Raw genomic sequence first — 19350 nt, forward strand, 5'->3', positions numbered from 1 at the left:
TAAAACAACCACTGCTTCCTGTTCATTTTCAGTGTCATCAGTTAATCCTGCTCAAGGCATGTCAGCCAAAGAAACAATTTTTCTATCACAATATAGCCAGATCACATACTGACATTTAGGTTACTGGGCTTGATAGGGGCAAAAAAAAAAATGCACGGACACATTTGTTTCACTGAAACCTGGAAATAAATTGCACCACTGGCTAAAATGTCTTTCTCTGAGCTTCCCAGAGAAACTGTGGTGAGAGTATTTTGTGAGAAAATGCCCTCTCCTCATATTACATGTTTTGCCTGTAACTTCAAGGCAAACAAACCCTCAAGAAACAATGGGAGCAAAAGTTTCAACCTTAATGAAAGCAATGCAACAATATAAAATCACAATGGTGAGAAATACAGAAGTAAAAGTGGGCCTTTGAAAAAATGCAAGCATGGAAGGTCTTTGCTGCTTTAAATCATGGCTGCAGCATCCAAATATCCAGATTTCCTAATAAAAATCGAAAGACTTTCATATCTAGAAATAAACCATCATGCAGCTATCAGTTCTGGCAGCTATATTCCATGCCAGCTGATAAAAAACCACACTTGGACTGAATGACTACATGCTTTGGACCCTATATGACTGGATACAGTATTCTCATTTATTATGTCAGTGTTTTACTACCTAGAATGAACTGACTCAGATTGTTAAAGCTGTGCACTTTGAGATTACACAAATTTAAACAATGATCTTGTATTGACATATGAATAAAAGTAGGTAAAACAATATCCTTTTAGAAGAAAAAAATACAAGCATAATTGTTCTCAGCAAAAATATGAAATTACAGACATATCAATATAGTCAGCTTTAGGCTTTTAATATGTCAAAACAAAATAAATAATATATTCTTAATACCATGCATGTTCTTTTGTCAGTGCTTTATACTCACAGGTTCTTGAGCACCCTTAGGATTGAGGATGATCACTTCCACAGTGCCTCTGCCAGCACTGAATGTTTCTACTGTGAATCTGGCTGGAGCTCCAACAGAGTTGCCAGTGGGCTCAATACCTTAATTGAAAAGGAACAACTTTTAATAACAAAAGTTTTACTGACACAAAACTACTGTTTTACTGACACATTCAAGTGTTATACAGAATGTTAAAAATTTTATACATTTTCATTTTCTCAGTGAATGAAATTAAAAGACGTGATAGTATCAAACATATCAATATTCCGATATTTCTCATCAATGGAATCCACAATACAATACGGATGCCTTTTTTTCCTGAGTTACTTCATTCCATTTTTAATAAAAAAAAATTTTTATAATTTCTTTTATTTCACTAGCTATCCTTTTTATATCATTTTGTTCACATGTCTCACCTGGTCCATAAGCCCTCACTCTGGCTGGGTTAGTTCTTGGTCTCACTGGAGCTCCTGGCTTCAGCTTGGCATTAGGGAACTGAGAGAGGTAGGTCATCATACTGAGATCATCTACCTTAGGGTTACACATCTCAGCTGGCTTGATCAACTGGAATAATAATAATAATAATAATAATAATAATAATAATAATAATAATAATAATAATAATAGGTGGTTTCCTGAGAAGTTTGAAGACATGCATGTATATCAACATATACTATAACTATAAACTATAACACAAACTATATTGTATCAGTGATGATAAGACAGGGTCAGAATAAATCCCTACAAACTAATATGTAATCACACTAATTTAGCTTGAAACAAAATATGGTTCCTACTGATTTAATATCATCACAAAGGTAAAAATGGACGCATTTCTAATGCTGATTTTCTTAAAAGATATAATTATATAAGTTTGCAAAGGGACAAGTTTGGCAATAAATAAAATGTCATAAGCTTGAATCATTGCATTAGTTGTGAAAAACAGGTTGATCTGTGTAATTGTGATAGCTCACTCTCCATAAAAAATCAGAAACAGTACGTTTCCACCAGACTACAATATGGTTTATACAATATGTCACAAATATAGCACAATTTATGGCATGACTGCCACTATAACAATGAAGCTGCTGCAACACATGCTGAATATGAATGAATGAGAGTATAGGCTGGAAGATGATACGTTTTATTAGTCTATTTCGGACAGAATATCAATTTCATACGTTAATATGCAAGGGGAAGTAATTAATAAACACGGGGGTTTAATGTAGATATTTATTATGATACGTAAATCTCAATTAAAGAACATATTCATTTTACATTCCAGTCTAGATATCCATCAGGTCCAAATTCAAGTTGAACTATTCAACTTTTCTTAAATAACAGTTGGTGAAATTTAGAAATAATAGGCATGTGAACTCTGGAAAACTGCCGTAACACCATTAAATGCTGGGTATTTAGGAGAAATGGTTTGTTATTTCACCTTCAAATCTGTTATCTTTATATGTCCATATTGTGTTGCTGTTTTTTTTTTTCCTAAAGATCGATCAAATCTGAGGAATATATAGTCTGATATTACAATCTCAAATCAACAAATGTTTTATGTTTCATATAACAATGACGTTATTCTTGCAAACAAGTAGACACTGCACTGTTTTAGCTCATAAGCTCTGTACGTAGACAAGCATCATTTTTCTTTTTCCTCTGAACAGAGGTGCACCTGTGCCCCTAAGTTCAAATACAGTTCACCTTAGGTTAATGTTACATTAATGTACAGTTATTTGCCTTTTTCTTATTCAACTGTTTAAAAAAAATTCAAGGCAGTTGTTTAAAACAAGTTACAACAATAGGAGCCTGTATATGAATTTTAAATGGCGGAAGAGATTAATGTGTTTTTTTATAATATAAAATGCTCAGCAAAAACTAAGAAAGGAGCGGGAGAATTGTTTGAGACTGCAGCAAGAGCAACTATATTTAAAAAGAAGTGTCGAAATTTGGTAGGCAGGGAGACCATCAGGGGATTATGCAGCATTGCTATAAAGTGGGATCAGCTAAATTTGATCTGCAGAGTAGTTAGGCCAAGGATAATCTGTTGTGAATGCGACTAAAGTAATAAACAGCATATAGTTCCATTTCCACACAGTTTAGGACAGTTATAAAACTATCAGCATATTCCTCTGTATTGCCCAAAGGTATACACTGTGTTCCCTTGTGTTGCCCTAAGGTACACACTGTGTTCCCTTAAGCCATCTGTCCTCAGACTGTCACAATGTGATATTAATATGCAGTGAGAATTATGAGTAACTTAATAATGTAAAGTTCTCATGAGAGTTGATGAACATGGACTGAAGTTCTGAGGACCATCTGTGACAAAATTTGCCTCGGGTTTTACCTTTGAGAGTTTAAGCTAGTATTTGTGTTTTGCCTCAAGTGTTAGTTTGGTTCATTTTGATTTTAACGCAACACCAATCTGATAAATTAATTTTTTTTTTCGTTATTTTTGCTTTTTTCATTATTTGAGCAATTTCCCTTTTTAACCCTTCATTTTTACACATCTTGTTCTAATAAAGTGTTCCACAGTTCCCATATCACATTTAATTTGTTTCAAAAGATTTATCAAAATGGTTCCATGTACTTGCTGTAGTCTTTCTAACTACACACAAGGGTTATTAAAATTGTCATAAAATTCAATGCTTTTTCACCGACATCTTCGGACATTTAGAACTAGTACCATTTTTACATACTTAAATAATCCAGATCTGATTTACATAACTTGCTTTAATCACCCAAACAGATACAAAGATGGCAGACACACCAGCCTCACTTTGACATCTACAGGCAGTTCCAGATATAAGGTGAAGAGGAAGTCATCTGCTCTGTGATGCAACATTTGATGAACTTCTCATGAGAACCTTAATGCAAACATCTCAGCTATCTTGTTCCTGAGGGGAAAATCTCCAGGTGAATCCTTTAATGCATTAGGTAATATGCTTGCATCCATGTATAATAGGCATTTCCCCCTTTAGTAATCAATCAGAGACTTTGAGAACGAACACTTACTGACAGTTTGGAGTGAAATAAAACACTGAGTATACTTAAATGTTTGCCTTTGTTTCAATAATTGAAAATAATAATAAATATTGAAATGAAAAAATCCTGGAAAAAATGTAATTACTTATTGCTATCTTTAGAATATTGGCACTAAGGATAAGATTCAAGAAAAAAATTTTAATATGGGATTTTGAATGAAGTTTTTTTTTTTTTGTATTATTTGATCTTTAAAAAGGTTGATTTTCCAGTTTCTTTTCTCTCTCTCTCTCCATAACGCTCACACTCTCTCTCCCTGCCCTTTGCAAAGATCTCACTTAAGGCAATTAAAATTACTAAGATGATAAAAGCTGCTGTATTCTAGGAAGGAAAATGATAACACTGGCCAAACGTCTTCCAATTTCTGTTCAATTATCCCATCAAAATGGGCAGACTACAGGTTTGTGCATAAAAAACACAGAGCTTGCCGCCCACACTCTAACATCACCTTGGCCTGGGCCCAATTTACACTGCTCACCCAAGTTCCACAACAGGTTAGATCCAAAGCGTACTTATGATAAAGGGAATGTTGATTGCATTACATTATGTTGTGACCACAGCATGCAGCAAATCAATTAGGTTTTGCCTGACTGCAAGCAATTTTGTGACCAAAACTTTGTGTATCAACATTTCCGTGGATAGCGACATCCAGATCTGTTCACACAAGGCCAGAACAGAGTGAATACGACCCCGTTCCAAAAAATGTTCTGTGTGAACACCACCTTGCATCTTTGGAAGCTTTTTCAGCAGCTGTAGTGTTGATGTTGATGGGTTATTATATACCAGTGTAGTAAGAAAACTGCTTTCTATATAAGGCTTGGCTATACCATTGCTGCCTGCTAAACCACAGTTTGAAGATCACAGAACCTGCTTTATGGTGCTTGTTATTTGCCGACAAAACTACTTGCGGATGTAGTTAAAAGGTGTGTTGCCCAGATCATAAAAAGTTCTAATGAGGATAAGTGAACTTTTGCCAGACTTGTACAAGGGGATGTCACTGTGTTTAGTGTGCATGTATTTCTTTGTATGCCTGGATATTTGTTTCATTTCCTATACCTGAATATATATATTTACTTCAATTATCTTTCTTTATCTCTTTCTTAAATAACTGTATCCTTACCACCATATCCAGTGGACTCAATAAATACATTCACATATACTTGGAAAATGAGCTGATTTTAGTAGGATTTTTATTAATGCACAAGGTAACCAAAAACAAAATGTATGTGTCACCGCAGCAGTTGATCTGTACCATAAATGTCAAAATGATAAGTCCAGGAATATTCAACTGAAGAAGTGTTCAACTTTGAGTAAAGGAAAAAAACTCCTCAATTTTTCCACCTAAAACTTTTCATCACAATATTTCATTCTCTTGGATGGCACATGTCTCAGTCAGTTCATTTAAAGTGAAGTAATCTGGTGCATGACTCAATCACATTTCTGCGGGTAGCAAGTTTAATCATCTTTTTTTTTTTCTGCTAGAAACCAAAGTCTGGGTGGAGGTTCTTCTTCCAAATGTAAACTGCAGTTTTGCTTATTTTGTTTTCTGGCAAAACAGGATTGCTTTCTCTGCACATTTTTAAAATATTCAGAACATATAAATGAGATTTTTTTTTTTTTTGATTAACATGAAGCGACAGGGGCAAAAATAGAGATGTAACTCATACTATCAAATGAACATTGAACTATCCTATTCTAATATTTGGTCATTCAAATCAAAGCATTCCACAGGTAATGGGGAATCCAGTGTAGTTTTCACCTGAAGTACCTCACATCCACCCTGAGCTTCAGAGCTAACTTGACACTAACCTTTTCACTGTAGCCTATCTCCACCGTGTCAAGTAACCTCTGACGAAAATAGTTTGACCTAGTTTATATAAGCCAATCAAATCCATGTTTCAAAATTTTTCACCAAAGTTTGGTGAAAACGCTGATTGGTTGACCGTCAATCGGCAATCCTCGGCTGATTCCGCAAGCTCCATACTAACAACATAGTTATTGTAGAGTGCGGAGACATCCGAGTAGTTCCGAGTGTATTACCGTACACAAAGAAAGCAAGGCGAGTGACTACGAAAAAGAATGTGTTAAGTTATCTCTTGATTCTTTGCAAAATATGAGTAAATCGGAATTGAAACCATAGGGTCTAGCAGTTTGAGGCCCTGCATCATTATCTACTGAGAGACGATGTAATTTGCGTGCTGCCCACAGGTTACGGCAAGTCCCTGATATTCAGCCTTATCTTTGATTGGTCCGGATTTGAACAAAGCACGCTTTGACTCGTTCGCGTTCATTGGCTAGATCGTTTAATGAGTCATTGAGTGCGGGCTTTTAAATTTGATTGGCGGGCGGCGGAGGCAATCGAATCTGGTCAGAGGTTACTTGACACGATGAAGATAGGCTACAGTGAAGAGGTTAGTGTCAAGTTAGCTCTGAAGCTCAGGGTGCTCACATCTGACTTACAGTGAACTTTTCTCCCCTATCTTTTCACAGGTACCGTATGCATGCAGCAGTGTTCAGACCTGTCTTAAATCAGAACGATGTTAGGCCTAAAATGTGTCATCAAATAATCAAATGGCTTCATAATTCAGAGAGAGGATTTCAGAGAGCCTACATTATTTTATAATATTCTAGTAGAAAATCAGTCTGAAAGTGCCAAGCCACTTTTATGTTAAAACAGTATTAGAACTGGTTGCTTTCTACAGATATGCATCTAAAAGAACCCTTGACTGTTGGTGCATCAAGATATGACATGCAAATTTAAGGAAAATTAAATCAAAATGTAACAGTTCTAACAAATATTTTTCATCTTCATAGCTGTGCTTAAATTTGGCTAATTGGGTTAATATCATATGGAGTATTTTTGTATCTATAACCCCAGCTTCATAAAAGCATACCGGAACTGTTTTACTACAAAATCTGAATTTATGGTGAAATTTGCTTGTTTTCTTGTTATGCACTCTGTAATTCTATATTTTCATCCTAAATAAATTTGTTAAATATAAAGATTGCATTCATATATATTCTACAATCCAAAACCGTAAGAACGGCAACATTCCAAAACATTTTTTTCACTTTTTATTTCAGCACATTCAAGGTCACAGAGATTCCCCAACTTTCCTTATCTTGCAGACATATGCTGGGAATGTTTCTGCAATTAGCTGCAAGATACAGGGACCATATCTACCTTTCTCTGCCCATCTCTTTGCTTTTTCATGCGTCACGAGGTCACGGGCCAAATTACTTAGAGGATGAAGACCTAGATAGAGAGAGTTCCATGCATTTTGATGATGGAGTAGTGCAATTTTGTAGAATTTAACCATCTCTTTATTAACTGATAAAAGAAAATATGGTGAAAGAAATGCTGTGTCAGATTTAATTGAAATATTTGTGCTAATAATTGATATGTTTTGGGAAGTATTCCATGTATTGGAAAATATTCCAAATCAATGGCTGCAAAATAGAAATTAACATTTTCATGTCAGCATTTTCCTCTTAGACTACTTTTTCAATTCATTTTTTCTTTTTCCGTAAATGTGCTTTAGAAGTTTTTCTTTTAACTTTTTTGGCTCAACATGAAGGAATAGCTCAGGTTTAAACTGATTTTCACACACACCACTCAAATGATATATTTTCAAACAAGTTGCAGATTTTATGTGTATAACAGCAGGACACCAGGCACTTGAATATCCCACTTTCCCACTATCATCAAAATCATTTAACACCAAGAATCACCTGTGTAGCTGAGATGCCAGCAGTAAAGACCACTACACCTGTCCTATCAATATCAATAAGTCTAATATAAGCAACTGACAGTTTCATCTAGGGTGAAGGATTTCTCCATCTTCATTCCAAGCTTACAGATCGCATAATATTAGGCCTCTTAGAGATCAATGTTCCATAAAACCAATGGTAACTTCTTCAAAAAACACCAAGGAATTTGACAGAAAAGTAACAGATACTGTTTTCCAGGCCTTTTAAGGTCCCTAAATGACACCCTAGGTTCCAAATGAAAGAGTATTCGTTATAAGGAAAAAAGATTCACATTTCAACCAAGCCTATCATTTGCACAATTCAATTACTTTACCCAGCTTAAATGTATTGCTTCATATATCACATTGCTAATGGGCTCATTCACATGTACTGGAACACAGTACAATACTTACTGGAATCTTAACATATAACTGTAGTATAAAGTCACAGCATGATCAGGTCAAATACTGTTTGCTAAAGGGAAGCACCATTTTCACATTTCCCCCTTTTATAGAAGATGAAAGATGTTGTGTGAACATAAGCTTATTTTTTTACTTCTGTTGTCCCCTTAACAGTCAAAAACCAGTAACAACTGGACAAAAAAATTGCTCCAGCTTGCAGCATAGTATGCTTAGAGTAATACAACCAAAATTTCCTTTTTCATAATCACACATTGAATGGGTCTAGTGTAAATGCATTAAAATTCCTTGAAACTTTATCAACATTTGGGTTGGGCAATACTACATGCAGAAGGCAGAAATGTCTTTTGATAAGGAAGGAAAATGGACTCAAGTTAGCTGAGCATTTACTTTTGTCTCTGGATAATTCCTGTTCAACAACTAATAGTATTCTTTGATCTAGGTACAGGAGATATCTTGGAGAATATCTTATATTAGAGAGAAAAAGTAAATTTTCTAAGTGATATAATTAATATCTCTTCCAAGCACAAACAAAATAATATCAATATTTCAAAATTTAATAATTTTTTAGTTCAGTGGACAAGGGCTGAGATTGTATTTAAAAATAGTTCTGGACTGGTTTTCCATGAGTGGAACATAAGTCACTTAACTCCAAGAACTAACAGAAAATCAAGATAAGTTGTTTTGAGCTGTTGAACCTTTTATCAGGACTGTTTTTTAAGCGCCCGCCCTGCCCTGGCCCAAGGACAAAATTGGTTTTATTAATAAATTTATCAATCATCCTAGAGTGTCAAAAAAGATGAAATAATAAAATTTAGTTCAACAATTATTACTGTAAAAATGTCTCCATTCTCTATCAATGTTATCAGCTATTTCCTTACGTAAAAAATTCAGTTGCATTCTTTTTTATGTGAAAACTTAACATGATACCGTTGTTTAAAAGCAAGCACTATTTATAACGAATATCGGGGAGGGCACCCGTCTCGCCTACATTCAATAACCTTTAGACGGAGCACAACGCCGCTGAATAAAGCTGTCTGGTATGGCTTGATAATATTCACTGACCTATATACGAGATGTGATGGAATGTCCTGCACTATTATGTATGTAGATCACCATGTGTTATACACCTTGGTCATACTAATGTACCAAGTGTCAGCGTGCCATTGGAAAGCTGTATAAATATATTGTCATAGGGATGGTATGGGTGTTAACGAGTTAGTTTTAATTTTTTTTTTCATATTCAAATGCACTTGAACACAAGAAAGTTTGAGTCATCTAGAAATATTCTCTGTGTTAATCTGTAATAAAGATCATTGCTTTATTAAAATAGGATGTTTTTATATTTCAAATTCCATCTTCTATTTTTCTTTTATTTCATCTTATGTATCTTAACTATTATTTGGTAATATTTTTTGGTTGTATACATCAAAACGTATAACATGCACAAGTCAACCTTGAAATACATTCCAAGTCATAATGTCAAGACAGTGAGTGTTTGATGCTGAATGATATATATGAGAAGGTTTACTTTAAATTGTTTTGCTGGACTTTTTGACATAGAAAATGTCCCAGGTATTTTAATCAGTACTTAAGGTGCAATGAAGATACATGGTGGAAACTTCACACAGATTGTCATAGTAACCCTCAATTGGACTATGGTTGTACACATGACAGTCATGTGACCATATACTGTCTCTTACCCTGTCAATGCATGAAATAAATTGGTGACGATCAAATGTTTTTTTGTTTTGTTTTGTTTTGTTTTGTTTTGTTTTGTTTGTTTTGTTTGTCTTTTCATTTCCCCTGTTGTTTTGACTGGCAGTACTTTTAATAAAATAAACAATTTGTAAATGGCACTCATTTCTGTTCTTCTATGTTCCCTATACAAATGTGGAATAAAAAAAGTGTGAATTTGTTCATAAAAATATTTTCATTGCTGTTCCTTTGTAAATGGAAAAAAGACCTGCTGAGGGGGAGGGGGGGGGGGGGGAAGAAAGGGGGTAATGCAATATATATCTCACCTGTGGCACTCCAAGATATTTCTCTGCAGCTTCCATGGCCTCTTTGGCATTCTCCACAGCATTTTTGGGGTTCCAGTCTTCCCAGTCTGGGCACAGACCTGAAATATGCATCAAGTCATTGTGTTAGGTGAGCCAGTGTGTTGGAGAATACCTTATATTATACAATACATAATGCTAGATGTGATACTGTGTTTATGCTGCAGGGAAATTAGCTGTGTTTATATGTGATATGTACCGTCTTCTATATTCCCCTCTAATAAACATGTCGCATTTTTGATTTTATTTTTATTTATTTACTTTTTTTTTGCTCTACACTCATTTAACTTTAATCTCTTCAAGATGTCTTTTCAGACTTTATGCAGATACTTTTGTAATGGCATATGGGATATTTTGTATATGTTCTGAGTTTGAAAGATTAAGTCATTTGATAATTGGCTCATTCCTGTGGTCACTCAGCTTTTTGTCAAGCATAATATATCCCTACTTTTGTATGTCATAACATTACCAATATATCACACATAATTTAACATAAATCTTTACTCTTGACAGCACACACCACACATGTATTATTTATATTATGTGAACAGAGCAATGATTATAACCTCCATAGTTGAAGAGTATCAATTATACGCTTGATTTGTTATGATGAGGGCACATTTGATATCCTTTCCTCTTCATAACACATAAACGTAAATCTGTTGAATTCTTTCAACAGGGCAATCTTTACAACCTCCACTGCTGAAGAGCACCAACCTGGTCCCATAGCGTCCACCAGAGCGCCAATAGCGCGGCCATCATTCCAGTCACTGGTAAAATTACTGATTGGCAAATCTGGAACTTTTCCTTGAATCCAGCCGAGCAAACGCTGTTTGGGTGTTGGGCCTGAATATAGCACAAAAGTTTTGTTTAAAACCATGTGGTAACAGCTTCAGTGACATATTAATATATGTGATGGGGCTAAATTTTCAAAGGTTTGTAATTGCTCCTGTGCTGTGTCATACTTTTCAAGTAAATCTCAAATGAAAATTTCAACTTTTAAGCATATATCTTTACAAGCAAGTTACAAACCTTTAAAACACAACCCCTGTATATATATATATTATAGGTGTACATGTGTCAACAACACAAAAGAGACAGTGTGCAAAGTGCAGAAAATATTTCAAGGACAGTGAACACGTCATACCGAAAGATAAGTGGGTAACACAATAACAGCTAAACATTAGTAGAAATATAAAGAATAAGCTTAACAATTCAAAAGTCATAAACTTAAAGTGGAAATAGTGATAAGATAAAAGGAAATTTATAAAATAAGATTTTTAGAGATCAGGAGAAAACTACATGCTAAGTTTAAGAATACTCTAAGAACTCCGCTTGACTATTGTAGCTGAATGCACCAAACACAACTAAATTAGCCAATCTTCAGAAACCAAATGAAAAGCAAATTGAAAATGAAAGTGCCTAGCAAATTATGCTTGCAACATGACCTGTGAGTTAACTTTCTTGTCATACAATCAATCATGCCAATACCAATATATCAATTGCAAGCAAATCTGCTACATCTAGTCTCTATTACTTAGTCTACATTTTATAATGCTGTACACGAGAAGCTTAATAATGCATGCTATTTACTATAGCTACTTGGCTAGATACATTATTTCTTAATTTGTTTGTAATATTTTAATATTAAAATTATTAATTAAAATAGTAATTAGAGATATACCAAAACTGAGAAAATTAAAGAAAAATGAATTCAGTTATGTTAAATTCATGAATTTTAGATGTGAGAAAAGGAAGGTGCTACAAGGTGAAAAACAGGATCACACTTAAAGATTAACTGTTAGTTTCTTTCAAGAAAAAGATGAATATTAAAGTGGATTACCACTTCCATTCATTAGTATAAATAATAAATTTTAAAAAGTTTGTAATTTTTTTAGGTTTCATTTTTTTGAAAAAGTACTTTTCACAACAGCAATTGTAGATAACTGAGTAAAACACTGTTAAAAGCAAAATACATAGGGAAATATTATTGACGTGACATCAGTGCACTATCATTTTTAAGTTCTATGCAGCAGTAACACACTATCATTTCTAAGAAGCATAAAACCAAACTACATCATACAATTTAGAAATAATTCCATTGTGCTTATGTAAGTTTATTAAATATATAATATTTACATAGGTACTATTGCCTCTGTTTAGCAGACTCTTACCTCCTCCTCCGTCCTTTTCTACATGCATGGGAGAAAACAAATTGATACAAGCGGGTTAAAACAAATGCAGCATGAACTTTGGGAAAACAAAAGTGTCCACTGAGCTCACTCTGATATTATTATTATCTTTTTTTACAATTTAGCCATTTACTTTGAAAGCTACAGTCGTAACTAGTTTCAGATGTACCAAGTGACTAAAAAGATGCTGTTTTTATCCAAGATATTTTTTTCAGAGAGTGGGATGGGGCAAAATTTGTCAATTATCAGCTAACAAGAGAAAACTAACAAGAAAAAATCAACATCATTCATAAAAAATAAAATCAACCATCATTACCAAACACTAAATACAGTCTGCATTCAGGACAATAATTTCCCCAATTACTCAAAAGAATGCAATGAATTTCAACACATGCCTGTCTGCAACTGAAATGCCAATCAACAATGAACCATTTCACAGAAAATTCAAGTCAAATCTCATGTCAGTATATAAGCAACTTGACATGCATTTTGAGGTTAAGGATTCAATCAACATCTTAACAGCAGCTACTTAACTCGGCAAACACTTTACAGTTCCCTTTAAGCTTTAATAAGCCATTCAAACAAGTTAACAAGGATGTGGCCTTAATAATCAATATACTATTCATTTCCTTCTTCACTTAAGTGTCTTATATTACAACAAGAGTATATTTGAAACTGTCTCATAATCAATTTAGAAAAAAAAAAAAACAGTGAAGCATAACAAATAACAAAATCACAATTTCTCTGGTATCCTCTGCACAAACAATAAAGTTAATTCCCTCCATAAAATCATTTTAGATAATTAAACTGTTCCAATCATAAATTGGGATCCTTGTATTCCATGCTTCCCCTTTTTTGAACCTATCTCAATGATGATAAAAATGAAATGGTAAATAAAAACAATGTGATATATGACTTATATATATATATGACGTCTCTTCAGACTGGGGCACTCACCTTCCTTTCCTCTCTTCTTTCGATCCTCATCTGGCTCGTCGCCCTCCCACATGGGCATGGAGATAGAGTAGTGGAGAATGAGGGTCCATATCAAACCCAGGATCAGCTTCAGCTTCTTGTCCACAATATCTGTACTGTCTGCAACACCAGATACAACATATTAAGTAAGGTGGATGTTTGTGAAAATTTCTACATGATTTTATGTTTGAAGATAAAAAAATATCTTTGAAATTGCACTTGTGTGTGTGTGTGTGTATGTTTGTGTGTGTGCATGCGGACATGCATGTGTATTCATCTACGTTCAATAGATACAATCAAAAGATATTACAAATAAATATTTTTTAAAAAATTCAACAAGGGCTGGAATGCTGCAAGATTTTCAAGCAGAAAGTATGTACACTTTTAATTACACTGTAAAAATGCCAACTTCAATTATTGTTGCATTTTCAATCCCCACATGATAGTATTTAGAAACCCCTTCACTATTTAAAGTATTTATTTTATTGAAAAGAGCCTGTCTGATAGGAAATGATAGCGTATATATTTCACAATGAAGTCCCATCCTCATAACACGAGAAACCACTCAGCACTCGGGGAATCTTTGTAACACCCAGTTTCTACCTTAACTGAAGTCTAGCTGGGAGACATGTCGAAAATCAATTGGTGCTGATACCTAATGAATCATTTTTTATCTACCCCACTGCTTGTCATCAATTCAAATACTAAGCACAATTACTCTTTGGAATCAACTTAGATTTCTTCAACTCCCACTTGCAAGGTACTAAATGAAAAGTAGTATTGGATTCACGCCTAACCATTTTTTTTTTTCATGAAAAATGCCACCTAAGTAAGGATTACATTATCAGTAACCTAGACTACATTTCACGATTCTTTTTTATCCAAAGCATTGGAAGCCAGTTCCTTATCCAGATAGATGGAGAATCTACAAGTAAACAAGTTTAATGACTGTTCTACCAGTCAGCTTTGCCATTTAACAACAAAAACACACTATAAATCAGTCACCTCTATCCATTTAGAACTAGCACAATATTTAGTATAATACTCCAAAAATAAGTATGCATTTCACCACAAAATCTCAGAATTATCTTAAAGGCAGTAATATAAAATTCAGGTTGAAGAGGGATGGCAAGAGGTCCTTCACAAGATATAGTGCAAATAAAACTTAATATGATGACAAAATATTTCACTTTAACCTCAAACAAACGAACACAAAAAAAGTCTGTGTGCATAAAATATATAGAGGCATAATCAGTATTCATGGGGCGAATGCATCTCAAATAGAACACTTCTCCTATTCTATACTGTATCTACACAGTGTAACAGTGATATAAAACGGTTTTCATTGCTTCCATCCTGTCTGTGTAGATAGTATTTATAATTCATAAAATTATTGAAGTTTGGTTTAGGATATAATTCAGTTATTGAACATAAATCTCTTTGTATGAAAAAAAAATGGAAAAATTGTGTATTGTAGTCTTTGCTATTTTGAGATAGATTTAGCTACAGTAAAAATAAAAAGTCATTTTTTTTCACTAAAATTTTCAATCAAACATAATTTGCATTAGTTTGAGAACAGTGTCTTTTTCTACCACAAGAGGTCACTCCATATGCCAAGGTGAAATCAACTGGCACAGAAAAAAATAAATATAGGTTGATAAACAGACAGAGTGAATAAATCTAAGATACTGCATTCATAACTGTACAAAGGTGAAAGGGTTGCAAGGGGGCGAACTCATTGATGATGCTGTGCTTATCAGAATACTTTAAATATTTGTGATTTATCTAAACAAATTCTCTTTACAAACTAAATTCAAGGCAAGAAGAGTGCAGATAACACTGTGACACTCCGACTTTTTATTTAATTTTCTGAAGTATGCCTGACCTTGGAAGAAAACAACCAGGTTGAAACACTAACACATGCCCAGGATAGTATACACATAATGTAGCTTGGCAAGTGATGCCATGTCTTCAACCAAAGATGAAGGGGCTTGTTTTCTATGTTTTTTTTTTCTTAACATTCCCAGGAGGAGAAAGTAAGGATAATATGCAATCTGTCAACATCCTTTACTCCAGCCAATATTTTCAATTCAGATGTTTTTCATAATGATTCCCAAGTAATAATTTCTATCCATGAAATAAAAAACAAATGATATGATAGTCATTTGGTGGTTTGTAAGAAAGAGGGGGGAGGGGAAAAGTTAAGTTTTCTACTTCACAAAGTTAATTTCTTTTAGTTTTTTATTTCTTGTTTTTATTTTATTTATTTATTTTTTTTTGCTTACTACAATTCAACAGTCAGAAAGGTTTCATTTACAATTACAATTCAACAAATTTTACATATGGTATTATTGAACCCAGGTCAGGTTAACAACTGCTTTTTAACCACCCTGCCTTTGCCAATACCACAGCCTACACATAAACAGATCCACACTGACCATTCATTTAGTGGTCAGTACGGGGTCAGTCAGCATGGCATTGCGGTCAGTATGACATATTGGTCAGTGTGCACTGTCCAGGAGTGAGTCTGACCCAGTGACCTTTCCTGTGGCTGCATTATAGCCATGTATGCTGCAGACACACGTGTGGTGTTTACATAGTACACAGGTGACTGGTTTTGGTAATGAGATTAGGATCAATGAGTTAATAGCTGGGGGATGTCTGGAGTGCTGCCCTCTATGGCCAGAAAAGACAAGATAGGCCCCTAGAAGTTGTAACGGTAAAGATATGCTAAAACTTCAATCAGATTCACTTCTTAACAAAGTTTTACTTATTTCAGCAGAACAAAATTCTAATTTAGTTTTGGTAATGAGATTAGGATCAATGAGTTAATAGCTGGGGGATGTCTGGAGTGCTGCCCTCTATGGCCAGAAAAGACAAGATAGGCCCCTAGAAGTTGTAACGGTAAAGATATGCTAAAACTTCAATCAGATTCACTTCTTAACAAAGTTTTACTTATTTCAGCAGAACAAAATTCTAATTTAGTTCAATAAATGTCTAAAATTTCTTTAAAATCTTTGGATTATTAAAATCATTATTATCATCAATTTTCACAGCTTGGTCAACCTTGGATGCCAATATTCTACCTTTCACACATATACTATGGGACATACTAACAAAGATCCATTCAAATCCAGTCATTCACAAACACTAGCTGTCAGTAGCACTCCTGAGGCATATCACATTCATGTTCAAGGGGGAACTCATATATCCAATAAAGCGTTTATCTAACTTACTCCAATTTTATCATACACATATGATACATTACATATTAACATAGTCATTAAACCAACACCCGACGACAAAACTGATATCATCACTTCCTGACAGCCTCTAACAATGTATCACAGCCATATCTCAATCATTATCTCATTTCAGCTAATGTCACTTAAAAGAGAAATCTTGACACAGAAGGGTCAAGCCATTTTAGAACAGCAACATTATCTACTGCAGTCAAACTTTACTACAACTAAAAACCACCACCCTGATAATAATCATCCTACATTGTTTCAAGGCCTTGTATCTGTTCACAGTACTGTTATATCAAGCTGAAGAGCAGCTAAGTAGGCTAATTATTAACCCCTTGATGGGAGTGGGCTCCTTGTAGTAAGCTGGGTTATCTGTAGGACAGCAAGTGTCATGTCGTGGCATTCCAGTGTTATCTGGTAGTCTACACGCAGGCTGTGTGCGTGTGCGGAGATGATATGATGCAACGGGGATTGTTTGGCTGATTTTAAATCATGCACTGTGCTATGGTGCTATGGGGATCAATGTAGAGTTTATTTATTTATTTATTTATTTATTTTTGTTAGCTTGTTTGTTTGTTTATTTTTTGTTTGTTAATTAATTTATTAATTCACCTATTCATTTATTTATCTATATATTTTCTTGTTTTGTTTTTTTTTTTTCAAATTAAATTATTTTTTATGTAAACAAATACTCATTCTTCCTCACAGGTCACTGCGACCTAGTAGCTTCAAGTTACACAACACCATCACAGCACAGTTATATTCCAAGATCATGCAAGCCACAATGCAGTTATAGCACAGTGGAGATATTATATCACGGTGGATCAGGGAAATAACTGTGCTTTATGCACGACACAGGAGAAGGAAAGATGTCACAAAATAAACATGCTGTTTTTAATAACATACCATCCACAACCACACAGTGACTTCCAGCCATATAATCTTAATATTCAATCCTATAAAATAACATCATTTTTGCACCTGTTTGGGTCAACATAACACATGAATGATCAATATCACAGAAAATCACTTCCCACAAACTCGTCTTATCTCAATCTTGAGACTTCCTGACCAACAACTGTTTCCTCACCACCACCATCACACCAGGGATTATCACACCTCTACAAACACACGTGCACCTTGATCACCATGTATGGCAGTATTAATGACTTATCAACATAAGCAGACTCTTTTCCTTCCTACACCTGATACACAGTTTTGGTTCAACCCACTTCCTCAATGCTGACACAACCTTTATTAACATTCCAGACAAGTGTGTTATGTCATATGTTGAGATAAGCTCTCTCTTGGAGTGTTTTCATCTCAGCCAGATAGACATATATTTCTGCTTTCTCTACCACTGGTAGCTTATTTTATCAGCCAGACAGGTATATAATTGTATATACTAGTATTGCTTCTTCTCAAATGCTGGCAACATCCTCACTCTTACTCATGCATGCGTTCTCAGAATACTCATAAAACAGCAGTCCTGTTCCTTAACCAAATTGTTTTGGGACCATTTCCAGAAGGCAGATATATATATTCTGAATGCATTTAAATACCCACGTTTTTAAGAGTTCTAATTTGCCACACCAAAAAAATTGACTAATTTATTAATGCATCTGTCATTTATTTACAGAACAATACAACCAAATGATGACCTTACTATACATAATTTTTCCGAAATTGGAAAGTAAGGCCTGTTCACACCAGAACTAATATGCACCTAACATAGCCTAAGACCAATAGCTGGCATCAAATGACATAAAGCCACCATCAAACCATAAGCAATAGTAATCTTCCATATGCACTACTCAGTTTAACTTTTATCCCATCTAAGCTAGTCCTGATGTAAACACACCCAAAGTCTGCACCCAGCACCTGTTTTTTCCTAGGAACTTGATTATGAAACCCTATTAGCATTCCAAACATTGATCTTCAGTCATGGCTAAGTATACCCCAAGGCTCCCAGTGGCTACACTCCATCCAGATAGATTAACATCAAAAAGGATTTTAGGTACTAGAATTACCTGAGGTGTTACCTGTGAGCACCTATTTTGTTCCTGATGTAACTACGGACTGGGCCCACCTGTGCTGGTCTGTTCAGGTAATCTACAGGTAACATGTGTTCTATTATCAAGTAATGAATTTTGTCCAGAGGCATTGGGTTGTACTCTGGTAAAGTATTCAGAATGAAAGAGAGAGAGTGTGAGTTAGTGTGTGGGTGCGTGCATGTGTGCATGCATGTGTGTGTGCCTAAGCTATGTGAGGACAGAAAGAGCACAACAGTAATATTAAATTTATCTGAGTCCTGATACGATTCTGCTTACATATGGATCAAAGGATTATAACCAATTTGACCCCTCACCATTTTACTAAATTCAATACAGGGTGTGTAGGAATTATGTTCACTACTTTTAAGATACCCCAGCAATACTAAGTAATATAGAAAAAAACACATGCTGCTCAATTTCTCAAAGTGGAAAGGAAACTCCAATATTTTTTTCAGGTCTGTAGCAATTCTTCAGACTTCAGGTGTTCAAAGTTCAGGTGTGAGCCAAAGTTTAAAATCTTCCACACATGTCAGCGTGGGAGGGACCAGGCAGGTAGAAACCCCATTAAAACTAAGTCTTATTTAACAGTACAGGTAACAACCACCAACCAAATCAAGCAGTTAGCATTTCTTTTTTCTTCTTCTTTCAAACCCTCATCCTTTCT

The 19350-nt window shown here is 34.6% G+C and overlaps 1 protein-coding gene across 19 annotated transcripts in view; it reads right to left on the minus strand.

Annotated features, from left to right (window-relative positions):
* LOC106172234 (filamin-A) overlaps positions 1-19350 on the minus strand; it is a 120970-nt gene that overhangs the window by 75967 nt on the left and 25653 nt on the right. For 16 of the 19 annotated variants that reach the window (XM_087015910.1, XM_087015909.1, XM_087015907.1 and 13 more), the window contains exons 3-8: positions 13367-13504; positions 12392-12409; positions 10935-11063; positions 10182-10279; positions 1360-1507; positions 926-1044 (exon numbers count right to left, since the gene is read on the minus strand). In XM_087015910.1, the coding sequence (XP_086872036.1) occupies positions 926-1044; positions 1360-1507; positions 10182-10279; positions 10935-11063; positions 12392-12409; positions 13367-13504 (650 nt within the window). The remainder of the gene's footprint in view (positions 1-925; positions 1045-1359; positions 1508-10181; positions 10280-10934; positions 11064-12391; positions 12410-13366; positions 13505-19350) is intronic. The other 3 variants (XM_087015926.1, XM_087015914.1, XM_087015927.1) reach the window with 1 other exon arrangement.

Source organism: Lingula anatina, chromosome 6 (genome assembly GCF_051362555.1).
Source record: "Lingula anatina isolate TDL-2025a chromosome 6, LinAna3.0, whole genome shotgun sequence".
Taxonomy (NCBI): Eukaryota; Metazoa; Brachiopoda; class Lingulata; order Lingulida; family Lingulidae; genus Lingula; species Lingula anatina.